General features: G+C 41.8%; 1 protein-coding gene across 17 annotated transcripts in view; it reads right to left on the minus strand.

The window, feature by feature from the left end:
• Positions 1-394: 394 nt before the first annotated feature.
• The window catches only part of LOC137171524 (calcium/calmodulin-dependent protein kinase type II subunit gamma), a 40,597-nt gene continuing 19,215 nt past the window's right edge, over positions 395-21,776 (minus strand). Inside the window, exons 7-23 of one of the 17 annotated variants that reach the window (XM_067575501.1) lie at positions 21,431-21,533; positions 19,911-19,994; positions 19,372-19,466; positions 18,344-18,466; positions 18,082-18,165; positions 17,031-17,073; positions 16,128-16,190; positions 13,260-13,300; positions 12,368-12,451; positions 10,929-10,973; positions 10,747-10,801; positions 10,455-10,535; positions 7,640-7,780; positions 5,866-5,941; positions 5,576-5,670; positions 4,524-4,760; positions 395-3,141 (exon numbers count right to left, since the gene is read on the minus strand). In XM_067575501.1, coding sequence (XP_067431602.1) covers positions 4,528-4,760; positions 5,576-5,670; positions 5,866-5,941; positions 7,640-7,780; positions 10,455-10,535; positions 10,747-10,801; positions 10,929-10,973; positions 12,368-12,451; positions 13,260-13,300; positions 16,128-16,190; positions 17,031-17,073; positions 18,082-18,165; positions 18,344-18,466; positions 19,372-19,466; positions 19,911-19,994; positions 21,431-21,533 — 1,446 coding nt within the window. In that variant the 3' untranslated portion in view covers positions 395-3,141; positions 4,524-4,527. The remainder of the gene's footprint in view (positions 3,142-4,523; positions 4,761-5,575; positions 5,671-5,865; positions 5,942-7,639; positions 7,781-10,454; positions 10,536-10,746; positions 10,802-10,928; positions 10,974-12,367; positions 12,452-13,259; positions 13,301-16,127; positions 16,191-17,030; positions 17,074-18,081; positions 18,166-18,343; positions 18,467-19,371; positions 19,467-19,910; positions 19,995-21,430; positions 21,534-21,776) is intronic. The other 16 variants (XM_067575502.1, XM_067575503.1, XM_067575505.1 and 13 more) reach the window with 16 other exon arrangements.

Genomic DNA, 21,776 nt, shown 5'->3' on the forward strand with positions numbered 1-21,776 from the left:
TGGTGATTTCCGGTTGAGACTGCTGCTGCTGCTGCTGATGATGATGAAAAAGAGTCTCAAAATCTGAAAAAGCAGAGTGATAAGGCCAAAAACAGGTTTGCTATGTATCGCTAATATTTCATTTCAGGGATACATTTTTTCCAGACAGCAGGTATGCAGCACAAGACAAGTGTTAAAGATCATCAGTCCAGAAACTGTGGTATTAAAAAGCACCCGGGGTAAACACAAAACTGTTTTGGCAGGTTGTTAGGTCCAGGAATGGATGGAGCGCATTTCCAGGGAGTAGATGCCTTTCCAATAAGATATTCATTGGAGAAGGGACAAAAAAAACTAAGTCGAACATGGGAGAGATGGCAACAAACATTAAGAAATAAACGAGTCAAGAGAGACAAACCAGTGCTGAAATAGTATTTTTATTAAATACTTTCAAGATCCAAGTTTGAAGAATAACAAAGCTATGATGAAGACCAACTAACACTCAGACAAACACTTGATAGTCGTCAATTCATGGTTGTATTTCATTGTACATCATGATCATGCAAAAAAACTCCAGCATCCATGTGAAGGCTGGGGGAGAAAGCGCAGCCCAATATTATATCATTACAACGCAGGGAAAAAACGGTAACATCGAGGGCCTCATACCAAGCTACGGCTCCTGAATCCTTTTTTTTTTTTTATTTTTTTTTTTTTTTATTATTTTTAAATTTTGCAGTTTTTTAAAATATTTTGTCATGTCACCTATTCAACATTCTGGATGGAGGAAATTTTTATTTCAAAAGATGCAAATATCATATATTAACACTAGCTCCATCCTTATTCAGGTAGGTACATGGTAGAAATGCGTAACTGAAACATGCATATAACTAGGTCTCCCGCTCTGGTTCGACAGTGTAGGTCACAGAAACCTGCACACCCACACCAAATCATTCTCTCTCTCTGGCTTTCGAAACTCCTCTCAACTGAGCAGGCACGATTTAAAACCACCAAGGGTAGATTACATTTATAAATAATTTAGTCCTGATCAATCCATGATCATTCAATCTGTAATTTTGTGTTGTCTTTACTTCCTCCCTCTTTTCCCTTTTTTTTTTAAAAATTCTTTTTTTTTTTAATCTTCTCTGTGTTGCGAGGGAGAGTGCAGAACTCCAGCTTGGCAGATCGGCATATTACCAAACGACAAGTTAACAGCAACAGCGACGACAACAAATTAAAACTTAAACCAGTAACACGGGAACAGAGAAACAACAGAGAGAGGTACAAATAAACATCTCAAGAGCAAGGACTCGTGGGGAACACGGAGGGGGGGGGGGGGGGGAGAAGATATCTGGGGGGGGTTTAAGATACGACTGTCGCGGATGGATGGAGACAATTAAGCAGCACAGCGAGGGTGGTGCCGTGGTCACACAGCAGTGGTGCAGATATGTTACAAAGCCTAAACACACCACCAGGCGTGTGTGTGTGTGTGTGTGTGTGTGTGTGCATATGATATGAAGAGACGGCTCACAGCATTGTGGGATCAGGATTTTTAAGGACACTATGATGGAGGTCTTCATATTTAAAAAGTTGTTGGGCAGAGGGGAGGGGAGGGGGGTCAAACTATTTTCAACCTGTTATTTCTTTTTATTCCCCGTCTCCAAAAACAGTCTTACGGCCATGGGACTAGAGCTGGTAGCCGACACAAGTGTGTATTCACGTGTTTTTTATATTCTTGAGGTCAAGAGCTACCAATATTTTTAAGGAAGTATTTTAAGGAGGCAAATCGAGATAGGTGTTGGAAAAGGTTGCTCCTAAATTAGATCGGGGTCACAGAGGTCATGAGATAGTTCCCATGCCCAGGTGCACAGGATGAGTGTCTCTTAGATACATGTACATATAATACACTTTTCTACATATATCTATACATACACTGTATTTACACAGTGATTATAAACAAACCAGACCCTTGCAGAAAGCAGAGAAAAGGAGAGGGGAAGGTAGGTTTTTAAAAGGGAATGGTTAAAGAGAGAAAAAGGGGACGGGAGGAGGGGGAAGGACAAATGAGGGAGAGGCGGCAGGCAAACATGCAAAACGCAGACGCCTTTTCCCGGCTCGCTCACTCCCTCCACTGCATACAGACACAAACAGAACATGTTACACGCGCAGATAGCTTTAAACTTGCACAATAAAATCCCTCTTTTTAAAAACTCAGCTGCTTTAAAAAGGAGCCTCAAATATAGGATCAGTCAGACAACAAAAAAAAAAAAAAAAAAAAGACAAAAAAAAAAAAGAGGCTCCGGTTATTCACAGGAACGCAAACGGAACAGGACGCTAAAAACACAACAAAAACGCATAACTTCAAATCAGGCCCCCCCTCCCCTCCCCTCCCCACCCACCCCAAACAACACCATTTTCCATTCTCTTGGAAAACAAGCACACAAACAAAAACACATAAACACATAAAAAGCCTAAAGTTCTACACTTTGGTGCTTCATGTTTTTGATATCAGGTTTCTCTCGTCATCAAGTTCTCTGACTGAGCCCACTTGATTTTTTTTTTTTTTTTTTTCCCCCTCTAGAACGCTGATTGGGAAAAATCTCCCTACATCTTTTACATCAACGTCCGGGTAACAAGCACAACACTTTCTACCCGGTAATCCCTAGAATGCCAAAATGTGTCCAAAATCTCAGCTGCTAACTTCACACTCCTCTCTGTTCCTCCCTTATTAGATAGTGAATATAAATGCTTGGTTGGGTTTTGGTGGTTTCTGGTACATCTAGTCATAATTTACACAGTATATTCATAACTCATACTCATAAACTGTCACAAGTTCAACTGTAAATCCTCTCCTCCCCCAGGACGTCTCATCTTGCGCGGGCAGAAAAAAGATGGCTGCCAGGGGAGGGATAGAGGGCAAAGACGCGCCCTCCAATCAGGCGCCAGATGCATGCATCATCCCATGGGGGCGGTGTCTTGTGTTCAGCCGGCCCCCAGCAGGTCAAAGGAGGGACAGGATTGGTTGGTAACGTGGAGAGGGATGCGATCTCGCCCGTCCGGGCTCCTGGCACTAGCCAATCCACGCAGAGGACGTGCCTCTTAAACACGCTCGCTGAAAAAAACTGCCCCCCAAAACACACACTCCAGTAGACTGGAGGCTCAGGACCACTGGGGGGGGGGAGGAGAGGACGGACATATTAGTTTTTTTGGCAGTTCACCAGTGGGCTGAAATTAACCCAGTGCTTTTAAAAAGGATAATTCCAACTTTAACTTCTATCGCTAACAATAACTTTGTACTCACCAAGTTCATTGAGAGATCTGGGAATGGATATCAGGGCTGCAACTAACCATTATTTTCATTGTCGATTAATCTGCTGGTTATTTTCTTGATTCATCGATTAATGATTTAGTCAAGAGAAATGTTAAAAAATGGCATTCACAATTTCTCAGAGGCCAATTTGCAGTCAAAAACCAAAAAGATATTCAATTTAGTGTTAGAAACAGCAAATAATTACATTGGAGAAGCTGGAAGCAGAGAATTTGTGTAATTTTTGCTTGAAAAATGACTGAAACGATTAATCAATCATCGACTAAGACATGAAACCACCATGTAAGCCAAACTGTAAAATGACTAATAGTGCGTCTGTTGTAAATATCGTCCACAGTACTGCGATGACAGATCTGCTGGTTAAACTTTAACCTTCAGTGTTTGCAGTAACAGTTTTCCTGTCCAAACATGGATTATTACCACCGCTACGGGAGTGTTTAATTCATTTGTTCTGTTTAGATCATTTGACTAAACTGTTTACTGGATTGATCATCTTACCACTTGTGTTTTGAGCTCCATCTTGACTGAAATGTCGTCATGATCTCAGCGGTTCACGTGGTGAGTTAAATGTTATTATTACCGATAGAAACAACGGCAAAAATGACGTAATTGAGTCGTAATAAACCAGAATCGGAATCAAATAAAAACAAGAGAGAAAATCAAGAGTCACCGCTGTCAAAAATTAAACAGCAGTATTGATTGGACTTTCAGTGCAGGGACTCACACTAGACAACAACTTAATCTGTTATTGATGCTTTCTGATGCTGTTAAAAAGGTTTGATTACAGCAGTAATATTTCTAAACAAGGGATTAAAACAGGCCTGTATTGATCTATATGATTGGTTCTCTTAACACAAAATGTAAATGTTTCAGTCAAACTGTTCATAGAAGATGTAGTGGATATACTTCATATTTATATGATTGCAGCTTTTAAACAAATTGTACTTCAGATGATGTTACAGGTCGGTGTAGGTTGTCAAAATCCACTAAAATTTCACTTGTGTTACTTCACATTATGTGATTTAAGTTTGTTCCAAAGTAATCTGATGGCAGAAAGTTTTTACTTGTAGAAAACTGGACAATGCAGATGAAAATTGGTGCAGTCACTGTGTTGCTCTTCAGCACATTCCTCCCAGTGTCCTGAGTCTGAAACGTGTTTTGTTCCACTTGTGTGAAACTATATCTGTGTGTGTGTGTGTGTGTGTGTGTGTGCGCTGAATACCTGATCACTGTAGTGGTGCAGCAGGAGCTCCTGAGCAGTGGAAGTGAACATTGAGCCACTTTCCATCGCGACGATGCCACACCCTGGTCTCCTCTGACTGGCTGGAACGAGGGCGGCCCGTGGAGTCCACAAACTGTGTGAGTCGGATGTAGGCGATGCACGCCGCATCCTCGCCGATCAGGTGCACGTGTGGGTTGAGCAGGGTGGTGTGCACTGGCTTGCTGTTCTTACTCAGCACTGGAGGGATGAAGAAAGAGAAACGATGTGTTCACAGTCATCTTTAAATACCAGAAAGAGGCGTTTTGTTTAGTTCACATCTAGTGGCTGTTCAAGCCAAATGAGAGAAACATGAAGATACAACTACAATCTTTGTGTGACTCTGAAGGCAGCAGTATAGGTGCCACTAAAGATTATTCTCATTATTGATGATAGGCATTCACAATTTCTCAGAACCCACCATGATGTCTTCAATCAGCTTGTTTTGTCTTACAAACGGTCCAAAACCTTAAGATATGCAATTAACTGTCAAATATGACCAAAAAAACAGTAAATCATCACATTTGAGACACTGGCATCAAAGAATATTTTGCATTTTTGCTTGAAAATGACTGAAACGATTCATCAATTATCCAAATAGTTGCAGATTAATTTTCTTTCAATCAACAAGTCGATTGATCGACTGATTGTTGCACACTCAAATTACTTTGAAGATCAACAACTAGAAGTAGAGCTGAAACATTTGATTCATTGATTACTTGATCGACAGAAAATTCTTCTGCAACAATTAATAATCAATCAACCATTTGTTATTAATCAAGGAAAAAATCCAAAAGAAACTGCTGGTTTCAGCCTTTCAAACGTGAAGATTTCCTGCTTTATGCTGAGAATAGTTAAGAACGATAGCTAGTAGTGAACCGTAACCACGCTGAGACATTCAGATGCTGTCGGGAATGATGTCAGCCGAAAAGAAAAATCATAAATGTACAGTTTCTGGTCTTTCCTCATTCTGTATTCTGAGCGGATTGAAATAAATGTACCAGGTGGAGACTCACAGTTTTCAAAGTAGAACTTGTGAAAGTCCATTCCCTCCACCAGGTTCCCCAGGGCCTCTGGTTCAAAAGAGGTGAGTCCAGGATCACAAATCCTCCTGAGAAAGAGCAACAAGAAAGAAAAGCAGAAAGGGGAAAAGGAGTAAGAGTGAGAGAAAAGACATTAGAACAGAGAAACAGAGTCTTGGAGCAAAAATAAAGACAACTCAAATAAATTCTGTTCTGCTATTTCACTTCATGCAAAAAACAAAAGAACTCTGCTGCTTTCATCACACACATGCAGTCGTACTCACGTGTAGGCATCGAAATCTCCGTTGTTGATTGCTTCAATCAGTTGCTCTGTTATCTTGATGATCTCCTGTTTACGAGCTACAGAAAGAACGAGAGACAAAGAGACAAACAGATGGTGAATGATGAGCAGAACGAGAAGTCGGTTAGAAGGTGAGAAACAATTAACTATGTGGGGATTTCTCTTGATGACATTTTCTCTCATCGCTTCGGCTCCTGCCTGCCTTCAGGCTCTCTGTGCGTCTGTGGCTACAGTCAAACACTCGTCTTTAACCTCAACACTCGGCCCGAAGCAGCTTCCTGGCTGCGGCTCGGCCTCATCGCTGTCTGACGCTTTGCTCGTCACCTTCTGTACGACACGAAAACTGACTCCTCTCTACTGCACGACCACACGCTGCCACCAAAACAACACAATAACTTATGCTTGTAAACAACATTAACTCAGTTTGACAAAAATGAACTCAAGGTCCACTTAGTAGCTTCTTCTGAAGCTTTCAACAGCATCTTCCTGTAATAATCACCATCAGGTGACCAAAGTATGTCGGTCTGGTAATGTCAACTGACCTATCTCCATGACAACTGAGTAAACTCATCAAAGTCTGACAGGTTTGTTCACTGAGCCAACTGAGGAAGACAGCAAGATGTGACTGAAAGCTCCAAAAAAAAGTTCAGTTTCAAGCTCAACCATAAGCTTTATTTTGCAACTAAATGGCGTGATATAAACTTGTATTGTATTGATGCCTTCTTCTGACCAGGTTTACCGTCTAGTGATATTTTAGACTGTTCTTGTTGTCAATAAATCCCATGAAAAGACTAAAACATTCATCAATTTATCCTACTAACATCCATCACATGTGCATCCAAATCTAGATATACTGTAGCTCACTATAACACTCTACTGTTGTCTAAAAACTATTAAAACACATAATTAAGCCACACTGTTTGACATTCTCCTTCATTATGTAGTTTATTTTTAATCAACCCCATATTTCCTTCAGTATCAAGTGTGTTTTAATCCACGGCTGAAAATAGTCTCTAACAAATGCACTGTTTACTCCTGTTTGAGTAGTAGTTGCTAAATTTGATTTGTTGACAATAAGACATGGGCGTTATCCTTTAACAAGTCACTTGATCAAGTGATTAGCCCTGAAATCTTATTGTAGAAACATTCCAGCCACCCGTAATTGGTTTGTGATGCATGCTGGGTGATCAGTCTCATTTCAAGATGCTTCTAAGTCTTGAAACAAGGGTGCAGCTCACGATTATTCTCTTGATTAATCTTTTGGTCTGCAGAATGTCAAAAAAATAGTGAAAAATGGCCGTTATATCATTTCTGACGTCTTGTTTTGTCTGATTAACAGTCTAAAACCCAAAGACTGTTTGTTAACTGTCTTGTTTGACAAAGACAAATGTTAAATCATCTCATTTGAGAAGGTGACACCAGCAAATTTCTAGCATTTTTGCTTAAAAAAAAAAAAAAGACTAAACTGATGAATTGATTGTCAAAATAGTTGCTGTTTCATTTTCTGCCGACTGACTAATGGATTAATCTTTGCAGCTCTTCTTGAAACTTAAAGTGAACAAGAAAAAAAAAATGTCTCAAATGAGACTCTTAACACCTGACTAAATGACTTATGATGTCATGACATCATTTACGGCCTGTTTTCCCTCATTCCTGGGAAAACTGCCATTTGAGAGATGCGAGGTTTTAGTGTGCAACGGCTAGTGAGTAGACAGCAGGGGGAAAGCTGAGGTCAGTTAGTGCAGATGTGTTCTTACTCTGCTTAGTGTTGCTTTTAGCAGCGACAGTGTTGCTCCCTAGTGGAGCGGCAGGCATGGAGGACTGTGAGAGCTCAGAGTCGGGGCAGGAGCTGTTGCCTGTGCTGTTCCATGCCATGCGCTTTACGTCATGCGGTGGAACTGAAACACATAACGGATGGTCAACATACAAAAACACACACACACACACACACACACACATAAACGTGTGGATGGACAACAGACAAGATGACAGAAATGTACATGTGATCATCCGCACACGTCATGCAGTTTAAAAAAAAAAACAAAAAAAACTGAACACGACAAATCTGATGTGGGTTAGTACGCAGTGTAATTAGAAATAAACAACACTCAGAGTTAGTGTGGCTTTATGACAGACATGCAGATGGGTGACATGAGGACAGGATGGCAGCTGGAAGCAAGATCAGTGCGGCTCTGATCGTGATGCTGTGTGATGTGGAAGTCACTTAACTGCCTGCTCTGCTCACATCTACTCTACTCTTAATGCTCATATACATTCACAAAGCATCCTCTGATGAACTGCAGCACCCAGCAAAAAGGATCAAAGCCACTGTTTGTTATTAGCTCATGTTATGCCTGTGGGGGGAAACTTAGCATGTTTAGGAAGGAAAGGAACAAAAAAAAAGGACACAGGAAAGGAGAAGAGAGAGAGGAGAGAGAGAGGTGGAGAGTTTTAGACTAGTGCAGGTGTGTCTAAGGAGAGGAGAAGGACAAGGACGAGAGGTCAAGAGACGAGAGGAGAGATTATAGAGGAGGGGAGATTTCTTAGGAGATGAGAAGAACGGTGTATTAGAGAGAAATGGATAATAGATTACAGAGGAGATGAAATAACAACGATGGAGGATAAAGAGAACGGAGGAGAAAAATGTCGAGGACAAAGAGAAACATGATGCTGTATGGTGCTGCATGGATCCAGTAAAGTCAGACAGGGCAGGGTCTGTCGGACTGGGAGGCCAGTTTAGGACACACAGCTGCAAGGTAAGCAAGGCTTCCTCCAGCTGGAGCTGTCACATTAGGAGGACAAGGGGATAGATGCAGTGATATCCAAGAACACACACACGCACGCACGCACACACATTTCAGGGTTCCCACAGTGGCCCTGATGAAAAATTCCACGACTTTTTCATGACTTTCCATAATTAGGTCACAGACTGCTTCTGTGGCCTAAAAAAAAAAATTAGTCCTTGCTGTTTTTTTTTTTTTTTTAAAAAGTTTGTTCTGAGTGAATTTCAGCTGGTGAAGCAGTCAAAATCTTGTCTTGCTCTTGAGAAACAAGCACACGATGTACTGTAGTATAGATATACACAGCAGGAAATGACGGTCTGCAGTCAGTGTGTTAGAGAAGTTGTTAAATGCTTTCTAATAATGCATCCCTGTTAAAGGGTGATTCTGGCTTATCATAACTCAGGTCTTATTTTTGTAGTTTAAGCCAATCGGTTATAATGATACTGTATTGTTCTCACAGTAATTGCTGAGATCTGGGATCATTGTAACGGTGCTAAAAGTCCAGCAGAGCAAGAAACACAAGCTGTCAGAAGATCAAACAGGATCTAAACTAATTATTCATTGATCCGCTGGATCGGTTCAGGGCTGATGCTGACCTTACAAAGTGGATCTGCTGTTGGCTGGATGTGACAGAAACACTTTAAATATAGTTATTTCTCAGTTGTCATGAAATTCAGTGTTTCCCCAATACTGAGATCCATACAGTGAAGTGTATAGATTTAAGATTTGCAATTTGTAGTGGTATCGGACTGGGAATCTGTATCAGCAGAACCTCTCGGTTGAGGTGTTGGGTAAGAAGAAGTCAGATTAGTGCATGTCTTATATAAACAGTTTAGCCAGATTATCCAACCGTTTTATAGTTATGACACAGGAACACACAACTAGAGTAGTACGGTAGGTAAAATTTGGGGAACAGTTTATTTTACAGGTCCTTTAGTTTCCTACAACTTTCCAGGAAATTTTTTCTCAATTTCATCAAAAGGTAGCTGCTACTATATGTAACTATTCATTCTTTCTATAAAAGGGTTATGTCATAAACCAACAGTTTTTCCATTTTTCTTATAATTTTACCAATTTGCACCAACCGCCTCTCTGTAAAATGTCCTAAGAATTCACCGTTACATACCTGCAAATTACTGGAAACCAGTAACTTATCAGGAAAATTTGTATAAAATTAAGGTACCTGTAAAATAAATGTGACAAAAAGTCGAAAACTGTGATGAATGTTTGTTACAGATATTTGGGTGATCATTTTACTGTCAGTCTTTGTTCTCTAACCTGGTGGTTTGTTTAGCCTGTATGATCGTCTGATTGTGTTTCTTGTCCCGTCTGACTTCTTTCTAGCGACGCTGCTGCATTTCACATTTCAGAAATTAACTTGGTGAGTTATTCTTACCAAAAAGGAGTGATGGCCACAACTAAGAAAATAAGACCAAAATAATTATTGACTGAAATTATACTTAAAATAAATCAAATCAACACTAATATCAAATTCTATGATGTTCCCTGACTTTCCTGAAGAACTTAATTTTCTGAATTTCCCTGAATATTCAACAAACAAAAAGTCAATAATGTGCCACAAATTCCAAAACCAGTGGGAACCCTCAAAAAAAGCTTGGTGGATCAGAGTGAGGGAGCTTAAAGATGTAAGACATCATTGGCAGTGACTACAAAAAGCCAGGGTGGGAGTGGGGTGGGGGTGGGGGGAGGTGGGTGGGTGGTTGGGTGGGGGTGTTAGGTCCTTGCCAGGGGCGACCGTATAGCTTCTGGTTGCCATGGATAAACTTACTGGCAGGTGAACTTTGAGGTGAGGGCAGAAGTGGGGGCATCTCCTCTGTGGCGCTGCTCTGACTCAGCGCTGAACTGTCCGCTAGAACACACACACAAAACGCAGCCAGACACACGATAAACACATACATACACACACACCACAGGCAAACGGTCAAGAGCGTGACAGACACGTGTAATATCTCGGCACACCTGCCAGTCACTACAGTCAAATACACACACTTCACTAGATGGGAGACAGAGAAAGAGAGAGCGGATAAGAACAGGAAAAAGGGAGTAAAACACTTGAGTACCTTTCCTACCTTTCATTTCCTCCTCGTCATTGGTGGCGTTGCTCTCCGTTGATCCCTGGAAAGCAGAGGGATGAAGAGAAAGATACTGAAATTAACAAAGCCGGCGTCTAGTCCGAGAGGACCGAGACTGAAGGAGCTGGGTAATAACTCCGGCTTTCAGACAGACAAAACACGCATCTCACCTTGACTCCATCGGGAGGGTTGTGCACCACTGTGCTCTGAGATTCCTGTGACGCAGAACACAACAGTCAGTCTGACACGTCATAATCCTGGACCAGTGCCTCTCAACTGGTTTTCCATTGAGCCCCACATCTTAACCACAGCCATGGGTTCATGACCCAACACAACATCTCCTTACTAGTGGTTAGTTTCTCTTGTGATGAGATGATTGTTTTAATTATCGATTCATCTGCAATTTATTGTCTTGATTAATGGCTTTATTGTTTGGTCAATGAAAAATGTGAAAAATGCTTATCACAATTTTTTATTTTTTTTTTATAAAATTTTGTCTGACAAACAGTCCAAACACATTTGAGAAGCACATATGTTGCTTAAAATATGACTTAATCTATTATCAAATTGTTTCCTGTTGTTTATCTGTCGATCAACTCACTTTTCACTGGAATCATATCGTGATGATATGATCACAATGTGTTCTCTGTTTACAAAACCCTGCTGGCTAGATTGATACAATTCTGAGAAAACTAATTAAAATCTAAAATTTCTTACTGAAGTTTTTTTTTTAACAAACTATTATCTGATGTATATTTTAAGTGTGATTTCGCATGTTTGAAAATCTATTTTAAAAAAAAATATACTCATGCTAATACTGATTTAAGACATAATCGCCTGACCCTACCCATGGCCTACTTCGGGGTCTCACACCAACAGTTGAGAAGCACTTCCTTATCAGACCAGACTGTGCATTATGTAACCAAACCACTACGAGATGAAATATGTAATGCGTGCTATTAAAGCGTGTTAAAAAATCACAACATGCCACTATTGGATGAGAACAAGACAGTCAAGTTTGGTAAAAGATGTTAATGATGGCGAGATAAAAACAGGTTAGAGTGAGAGAGATGGTTGTATGAGCTAAAAAAAATTTGGATGACAAAGTAAGATGTTAGGACAGATGGTTTGCAAGGCGGTGTTTACTTTAGAGAGAAGGTTAAAAGGATAGCTGATTAAGCATGGGAGTGGATGATTATGTACAGAGGTCATTATATGATAGGAATAAATTCTAGGTAGCTGAACCAGGACTCTACAGTTCTCTGTGCTGCCACTTTAGAGGCATATAATCCTGAAGATAAGTTCATGCTCCTTAGAAATCTAAACAAGCTGCACATGTGCATCCTGAGAGTCAATGTTAAGGATGACCATTGTTAATATTTTAGTGTCTCATATGCTAGATTTAGAATTGAGGACCACATGTGCACCTTGGGGGGGTAAAATGGAGGATTGCTGGGACAGGGAATGTTATGATGCAACATCTCCTGGATGGTGGATGAAGGATAACAAGCAACAACTATGACGATGGAGGATGAGGCACAACGGGCTACTATGCAACTACTGGGGGCGGTTAAGAGGCGGTAACCGACACTGCGGCGGCCTACTGTACCATCTGGGCGTTGGTTGCCATGTTGGTGTCTTTCAGGGCATTGATGGCGCTCACTATACTGTTCTTACTGTTGTTGGTAGAAGGCTGGGACGAGAACGCAGACACTCAGAGTGAACACATACGGTACCACACACACACATACGCGCACACATACTCACACAGATGCATTAGAATTATACGCCTTTCAGGGAATGGGGCTAATATTGGTTGAGGCTCCCAGGCTGTTGAGAGCTAACAGGGCAAATGAGAGGGTGAGTGCCACAGAATGGCCTCTAGATCATCCTTTTTACTGCCTCACTAACTCTCTATGCCTCCGCCACTTAACTGCACAGAGAGACCCCTGGGGCAGAGGAGAAAGAGAGGGAGGCAGGAGGCAGGAGGAGAGAGGGAAAGGGATGCTTAATAGCAGCAGAGACTGCTCGGAAAAGAGAGCAGCGAACCTCTGACTGAGCCTGACTCAAAAAGGTGAAAAAGAACAAAACCAACAGTGAGAGAAAGAAAGAAAGGACTGATAATTATAAACAGGGGTGTGACTGGAACTAAAGACTGGAAGCAAATAGAGTTTCTCAAACTTGTGGATGGGACTAGAGGAATCTGGGGGTTCTATAAACAGGCCACAAAAGATTGAGAAACCCTGGAGGTAAAGCATAACCCCCTAGGAAGTTTTTAGCCAAAAAAAACAGAAATCTGGAACCTTGAAATAAATCATTTCTGGATGAAAAAGATATTGCTCAACATAATACAAGGAAGAGAAAGTGAGCTAGGGCAGAGAGAGACAGTGAGAGGCACAGAAAAGGAACAGAAGGCAGAAAAAAGGGGGTCAGCTAACAGAAGAGACAGAACACAATGTAGGAAAACAAAAGAGGGCAGAGAGGTGATGAGACAACCTTACCTTAGCGGAATCTGACTTCTTGTTGAGTAAACTTTTGCATGCTGTAAAAAAAAAATAAAAAAAATAAAAAAAAAGATGATAGAAAGGGAGAGAAACAGGCAGAAAACTGAGTTTCACGTTTGACTAGAGCATCCATGCCAATCCACCCAGTTCTTTTTCAGCTTTTTTTTATTCAAATCTGCAAATTTAGCAAAAATCCGGATCTACAATTCGTCAGATCTATGAAATCCCAAATCCTGAGCCTTTATGACAACGTAAGCTTAGATGTTGCCAGAGAGAGTAACATGCATTTTAATGGATTTCTTGGGCATTTTTCCCCTTGGCTGTACAGTTTGCTACACTCTGCAAAACCCATTCAGATCATAATCCATTCATTGCCACCTGGGGATAAAAGAGAAACCTGAGAGCAAAGTAAACTTCCTCAATCCATTTCCTGTCTGGAAGACCCTAGCAGACCTAAAAAGAGAGTGATGGTCAGACTCAAACTGCCGCCAGGACTGATGGCAATGAGTTAGGTTAATGTAAATCATTGATTTCCTTTAAGGGCCCCAGTCACTTCTCTACTCAGTCTAAAGCTCTCAACTGTCTGTTGTTTCCTTGTCTCTTTTTTTTTTACTGACAAAAAACACACACATACACACACACACAGGTTCCAAAAATCTTATCTTGTGTTTCTTACCTTCCAATAAGAAATGGGAGAGGGAAAGAGGGGGGAGAGGGGGGAAGATTGAGAGAGAGGGCTTAGTATTTCAATACAACAGAGAGGAGATAAGGGGCACAGCGTTTAAGGCAGCAAACAATATCAAGAGACAACTCATGCTCAATAATCTTGGCTGTTGCGTCGATATGCAGGTTCTATCTTGGCCTGGCCATGCAGCATCCAAAGAAAAAATAAAAAATAAAATAAAGAAAATAAAGAAAAAAATTCCTTCCACAACCAGGGAAAGGAGAGCTGATTGTTTAGAGCGCAAACATCTGCTCTTCACTTCTACCAGACAGCCATCAGGGTGCCAATAGTGACAGCATGGGACCACCACGTTCACATGCTCTCTAAATACACCCTTCCCTCTTGCTCCTCGAAAGAATGATCACCGATTCCACATGACAGGATAAGTAAAGTCGAGATGACCCCGCAGTGAGAGGGCTACACCACTCAAGCAATACCAGCTTAGTGATGAAGAGGGAAAGATGGATTAAAAGCATATGAAGGTGCGCCTCCTGTGAACATTTTTTTATGAAATATAACCACACAGGACACCCACATGCGAAAGGCAGCAAGGCAAACACCTTTCTAAAAACATACAGGAATGCCTCAAACACACACTTCTGTCACATTTTTGCTATAATATAATTAAAAGGGAACATCATGAGCAAACTGCCAAGCCTTGTTTCAGCCATTATCTTTTACTAAAAAAAGGTGCAAGGAAGCAGTTACAGTATAAAGTGCTAGGATTTTACAGTGATGAGTGACATCATCAGAGGACCAAAAGCTAAAAAAAATTACAGCTGGACGATTACAAAGGAGGAGGAGGAGGGCTGATGAGTCCAGTCTGGAGCGATGATGTCACACATGATATTCACAAAAAACTTACAAACAGGCAACTTGGTCCAGTCTCAGTGAAGAAGCCCGCAATCGGAGGGCTCTAGCTGACAATCAAACCACCACAAACACCCCGAATCTCAGCGCACCAATCACACATAACAGGAGTAACACCTTCCACTGAGGTAATTTCCCCTTTTATATTTGACCTTTATTCTGCCTACACAAATATCCTACTTACTTATTATGGAGATTAATTTACACTATAGAGCAAAGAAGATTCTCACGTCTGAAAAGGTGACAGAGAACCAAGTCTGCTCTACACTGTCTGTTTTTAAAGTACTGAATCCATGGAGCCACCTTCGGAATCGCCGACCTTCACCACCCGCCACCACCCGGCAGGATGAGAGCATAGCCTGATTTTAGTACTTTCAAAAAAGGTATTCGCTCCTCCAGTAAGTGATGGACTATGTCACTTGGTATTTTTACGAACGTGGCGAAAGGTTTGCTGCTACGTTGGCCTGTGGCATTCCTTTGAGGAGGCACGGATGCTTTTTTGAAAAGTACTAAAACAGACCTGAGGAGGGGGAGATGAGACGAGGGATGCCTTTAACCTCGTGGGATTCATCAGGAAGGCTGCACAATCGTGATTGTTTCAACAGTTGACTCCGGTAGCAGGACCGAAGGCAGCACTCCCATCCTCCGTCTCAGTCCAAACCTCTCCCTCTCCGACTCCTCAACATCCGCCTTTCCCCCTCCCACCAAACCCAGGTCTGACGATGGCAGCACGCCAACCCAGCTCTTGCCGGCCCCCTGCAGTGTCAGTTTCCCGCCCCCAGGATACATGCCCCTCCTCATCCCCTGCCCCAGTCCGCCCTGTGCCCATCCTCACTCAGAGAGAGCACAAGGGCGTATGGGGTCAGTTGGAGGTCAGGATGGAGCTTGCTAGAAGTGACGACTTAATTAATTTGGGAGATGAAATGGAGGTTACAAGGTTGAGCCTGAGCGATGGTGAGGTGTAAATGTAAAAAGCACTTTGGAGTGCGAGGTTGAATTGAATTGATTACCATTAAGTGATGCTGATGACGACTGTGTGCATACAATCTAATGTCTTTGCATTACAGCAAAGACAACACACATTCGTGAGACCCTAAATGAACAAAATTTGTATGAGTGTGCATGCATGTGTGTGAATGTTGATGAAGATGCTGGCAGAGGCTGCATGCAGGAATTTTGGGTGTGCTAATGAGGGCCCACCCTGTACTATGAACCAAAGAAGTAGCTGTGTGTGTAGAGAGGAAGTGGATGGGCGTGTCTCTGGGACGTACCTTCCTGAGCCAGTGAGGCCGTGGAGGAGGCGGCAGCAGCAGAGTTGGTATGCTGCCGGCCCACTATTGGACAGAAATGCTACAGTTGGGAGGGGCTATGCAAATTATTCAGGTCTATCTCACGCTGTTCAACCGTGGGCCTAGAAAGCTACAGAGTGTGCTGGCTACAGCCCAGATATATCACACAGTTTGATAGAAATGGGCTAAAAGCAAAGACGTGCACCCCTGTGGTTTCCTAGGCCTAGGGTCGAAATCATTAACCATCGACTGACCAATTACTTAGAGGCTGGGAACAAGGCTTCAGCGAAAACAAGTCACTCTCAGCAGGCTGAGATAAAAAAAAGCACAGAATCTTAGCAGTCACCTGTTTTTATAACACCACACTTGCCCCCAACATAAAAATCTCATTTAAGTCTAGGCTTCCCTCTCTCAAACATGCAAACGCTCCATGGGCAGCAGAAAAGAAGGACACACACACACACACACACACACAAACTCATACATACACACACAAACAGACACACACAAACACACAGGGAGAAATATATTAGCATGGACAAGGACGAAACTGACGCCCACATATAGTCTGGTACAGTAAATGACAGAATATCACAATTAAGGCTGCTCACTCATTATCAATACATTATTTCTACCATGACTCAAAGGAGCTTCATGTCTCAAATCAGTTTTAATGTTGTAAGCAAGCAAACTCCTGTGCACACATAAAAATATATTGTTATTTTGAAGATGAGTGGGTGAGTGTGTGTGTGTGAGTGTGTGTGTGTGTGTGTGTGTGTGGTGAGGGGGGGGGTTAAAAGAGGTGCAGAGGACTCTATCCACTCTCCTTCCTCCTCTCCCTCTGCATGTGCTGCGTGGGAGGCGGAGGGTGGAGGGCACACCCACCTGAGAAGTTTCTGGACACCAGCATGGTGGTGAGAATGGCTCCCTGGAGGAGGAGAGGAAGGAGGAGAGAGAAGTGAGGGAGGTATAATGAGTGCTGGGAGAATTGTTTTATTTAACAGGATTTCAGTATGTCTTCTGGGCTCACTGCTCTATATTCATTTCTAATGGGACAATAGAATTTTTATCTTTCTGCTATTATAACAGTGGTGCCTCCACCACAGTGCTGTTGTCTTTAACAGCCAAATTCAGCCAAGGCTGAACGTTCTTTTGTTCTTTGTCAAACAGTATATAATTATTAAAAGGCTGTGCATGTTGTTTTATTGGGCAGATGCACAATTAACTGTAAATCTTCACATCTCCAAGTCCCATGATGCAGTCTTCTATGCAAATTAATTTAAATGATGTGACAAAACAGAACAGCTGATACTTCATCCATTGGTTAGCACGTATGGCTGTGAATGCAAACTACAGCAACTAGAGCCGGGTATCGTTTGACATTTTTCAACACGGATGCAAATATGATCCCAAAACAACATGTTTTTTTTCTATGAAACCATTTTTTCAATAAACAAAAGCTGTATCAAAACAAGCAGCCATATAAAGAAACCTTGGGTAAATAAAATTGGTAAAATTTTGATTACATCAGGAACCATCTGATCATAAAATAAACACACATAATTGACCAGATATCTGATGACAGCTTTTGGTACTTTGGTACTTGCTTTTGGTAACCCAAACTGCAACATACATTACAAAGCTTAATACTTAACACTTAATCTATTTTTAAACTATACACAGAGCTTCTGTATATGTGATGTATGTTTTCAAATGGTTGTTTTAAAATTTCACCAAAGGATTGCACATGATTTTGTTCGACTAGTTCATAAAGATGGAGGGCCGAGGATAAGCAAGAAGAACTTCTAACACGATGAAAGGAAGACACAACAAAATAAGTAGTAATATACTGGACAGTAGCTAAAGGTGAAGCAGTGAATAAATCAAGAGGGATTGACATGTAGAAAGATGGCAAATCAAAATTTAGAATAAGTACCTTGAGTTTTCGGCGAGCATTGAACTTGCGGAGACACTCCACAGTCTCCTGTCTGTGCATCATGGATGCCACTGTAGAACGATGCTGTAGGAAGACAAAACAAGAATTACACACATTACAAACTCTAAGTGTATGCATGAATCTACTTGTGCTGATATTTAAAGGCCTTAATATAGTAATTATCAAGGTAGGTTGTGTGACTATGCACATCTTCTATATCAGCGCCTTCTTTGGTAATTTTGTAATTTGATTGAATACTTACGCAGACCCATGGGTGTTTGAGGGCCTGTTCAGCAGTGATTCTCTTAGCTGGGTTGATGGTCAACATCTGGTTAATCAGGTTCTTTGCCTCAGGAGTCACTGTGTCCCACTCTGGGGAGGGGAACTGTGGAAAAGAGGGAGAAACAAGTCCTGAAGGACTATCCAAGGAGGGTTGAACCGAGGGCAACCGGACTTGGTTGAAGATACTTGAAAGATATTAGGTCGATACTTCGAGGCTCCTTGCATAACCATGACCGAGATGACAATCTTCACAGACATCTTCGTGAAGGACTAGTTAGAAGTCTGCATGGTTCTGGCTAATCCACATCATCTGGGCACCAGGTATTTAGTTAATTTCTCAAATTTGGGCTGATATGAAAACAAAACTGCAAATTTTGGGGGGATTAACAAATGCATCTGCGTCTGGTCTTTAAACTTTCTTTTATTATGAGCTTATTCACTACAAACAGGTTGCCTAAGACTTTCCTTCCCTCTGGAAACTGCAACGTGACTTGATTATCACAGACTGAGAAGGAAGGATACCCCTTCTCTGATTCTCTGTCTCTCTCTCTTTTTCTCTCCCTCTCTCTCACACACACACACACACACACATATACACACACACACACACACACACCCCTCTGCAATGCGTCAGGGAGGCTCTGATAGGATCAATAGCTTTGGACCAGCTCTCAATTGGACACTATTAAACATTCAAAAACTGCTTAGCAAAACCCTGCACTGCACCCTTTACAAATATACACCTCACACACACACACACTTACTTTTACTTAGGTCACTTCTGGGGACATAATAGACTTACATTCATTTCCTAGAGACTTACCCTAACCATAACTTTCCTTAACCTAACCCTTATGCTAACCTTAACCACTGAACTCAGCTTTTTACCAATTGGGGACATGGCTTTTGTCCCCCATTGGACAAGACGCCCCCAATTAACTGGTCTTTAGTCTGAAATGTGTCCCTGAAAGTAGGATAAGTCAGACTCCCACACACACACACACTTACATCGTATGCCCCAGCTTTGATCTGCTGATAGAGTTTGTGTTGATCTTCATCCCAGAATGGAGGATATCCAACTAACAATATATAGAGAATAACGCCTGACAGAAAACAAGTGGGGAAAGGAGAATGAGAAAGAGATCATGTTACAATAACTTGCATTCATTTCCATTCAAATTAGACAAGGCAAAGCTATTTTATCTATATGGCACATTTCATTACAAGCGAACTAAGTGTGCTGTACATTCAAATTCACACAGCAACAAGTAACGCATACAGAAGAGTATAATAAATCAAATACAAGACAATGCGACAGCAATTCAAGAACAAACATCCAAACATGTTTTACTTGTAATGTCCAGGTTATTTCAACACTTTCTGTTAGTCTTCACTCTGCTATAGGTTGGAGGTTTTCAAAAATCATCAATTGGTTAATTTGATTGAAGACAGACATAGACAGAATCTGGTTTTTGTTTCCCACCAATGTAGAGTAAAATGCTGATTGAAAACAGGTTAATTGCCCAAAGGTGAGGCTCAAGACTCACCACAAGCCCAAATGTCCACAGGCTTGCCATAGGGGTCCTTCCTTAGGACCTCAGGAGAGAGATAGCCAGGGGTGCCCGCAAACCCTGCCGGACAGAAAAACCAGATGACACAATTAACCAATGTCTTTTATTACATTTCTGATGAGGGCTATTTTTGTGCAGTTATGTGAATGGTTCAGACGACATTGACCTGTTGGACTCCAATGCAAGACCAGATTATGACAGTGTAGAGTCACAAGCAAATGCCCATTAATCATCTCGTCCCCGCTGGAAAGTCAGCCAAATGTTCGCAGCTCGGCTCTTTGCCAAGACACAATGACCTAAGCATGAACTGGAATGTGTCTGTGAGCCTCTTAAAGGTGCAGTGTGTAGAATTTAGTGGCATCTAGCGGAACAGACTTGGCAGAAATGGAATAATATCCATAAGTATGTTTTATTTAGTGTATAATCACCTGAGTATAAGAATCGTGTTTTCGTTACCTTAGAATGAGCCCTTTATATCTACACAGGGATCGGGTCGTCTTCCACAGAGCCCGCTATGTTCCACCGCCGTGTTTCTACAGTAGCCCAGAATGGACAAACCAATCACTGGCTCTAGAGAGGGCCTTTCGTGTTGGTGTTTTTAGCAGCCACTGTAGGTTCTCTTACATACTTGGAAGGGGAGGGTGAGGGCGAGGGGTATTCAGTTGGTTGCAATATGCAACCTCACCGCTAGATGCAACTAAATCCTACATGCTGCAACTTTAAGCAATGCTCACACAAACATTTTATGGGCTTCCAAGTTGGCGGGCAAATATGTATCTATATAGGCCTTTATGAAAGAGGGTTTATTCAGCAGTGATTCACATACTTAAGTATAGAGACTATTCAGTGCTTAACATCTCCTCAGACATATGAAAGAGAAACCCATTCAGTAGTGATTCATATGCTGAAGTGTGAAAACTCTCCAGTGCTAAACACCTAGATGAAATATCAGATCACGTAATGGTCAAGCATGTTTAAAGGGATACTATGCAGGATTTTCCTAAAAAAAACAATGTATAGACTACTCAATCATCACCTGTGACCCGATTGAAGTGTGTGGCGGTGTATTTAGGACGTTTCTGGGTGTCAGCCTTTGGGCAGTGGATGTGTAACCCCCAGCCAATAACAGCGCACAGAGTGTGAGGTTGGGACTAGCGACCAAGTTACATCACTGTCTCCGCCTCTCTCCTCTGCTCTCTGTCTGTTTGACTGACAGAGGGGGGGGCTGAGCTACACACAGGTGTGGGCATCTTTATTTGTACTTTAGAATGAAACCGCCGGGAAACAATCAGAAAATAACTTTTTATTCATCTGATTCACTACTTTGTTCTCATTAGTGCCGCTCCTGCTCTGCACTGCTGCTCTCTCTCGCTCTGGTGTCGTTGAGCCGGGGAGGAGGGGCCAACTTTGAATGTTGTGTTTACAAATGCCGACTAATCCGACAATTCCTGCATAGTATGTCTTTGATGTGTGTGTCACTGTTTGTGTTTTCTTACCAAACCAAGCCTGCTGTTCTCCCTGCACTTCAATAGCAAGGCCAAAGTCTGCCAGCTTCACTGCAGCTCCCTTCATCTTACTGGCCAATAACAGGTTCTCAGGCTAAGACAAACACACATACACACACATACACACGGTGAAGCAGAATGTAGGACAAGAGATCAAGACAGTGAGAGACAGATTGTGACAGGCACTCTTCAGTAAAGCTCCTTCTCAGAAATATTTATATTTGACGTATTCAACGCGGCTTGTGTGGGGGTGGGGTAAAGGTGTGAGAAAGCGATGGAGAGACGGAAGAACTAGAGAGAGGATGGGTGGTTGAGAATCTCCACAACACCTTATATG

The sequence above is a fragment of the Thunnus thynnus genome, chromosome 20, assembly GCF_963924715.1.
Source record: "Thunnus thynnus chromosome 20, fThuThy2.1, whole genome shotgun sequence".
NCBI lineage: Eukaryota > Metazoa > Chordata > Actinopteri > Scombriformes > Scombridae > Thunnus > Thunnus thynnus.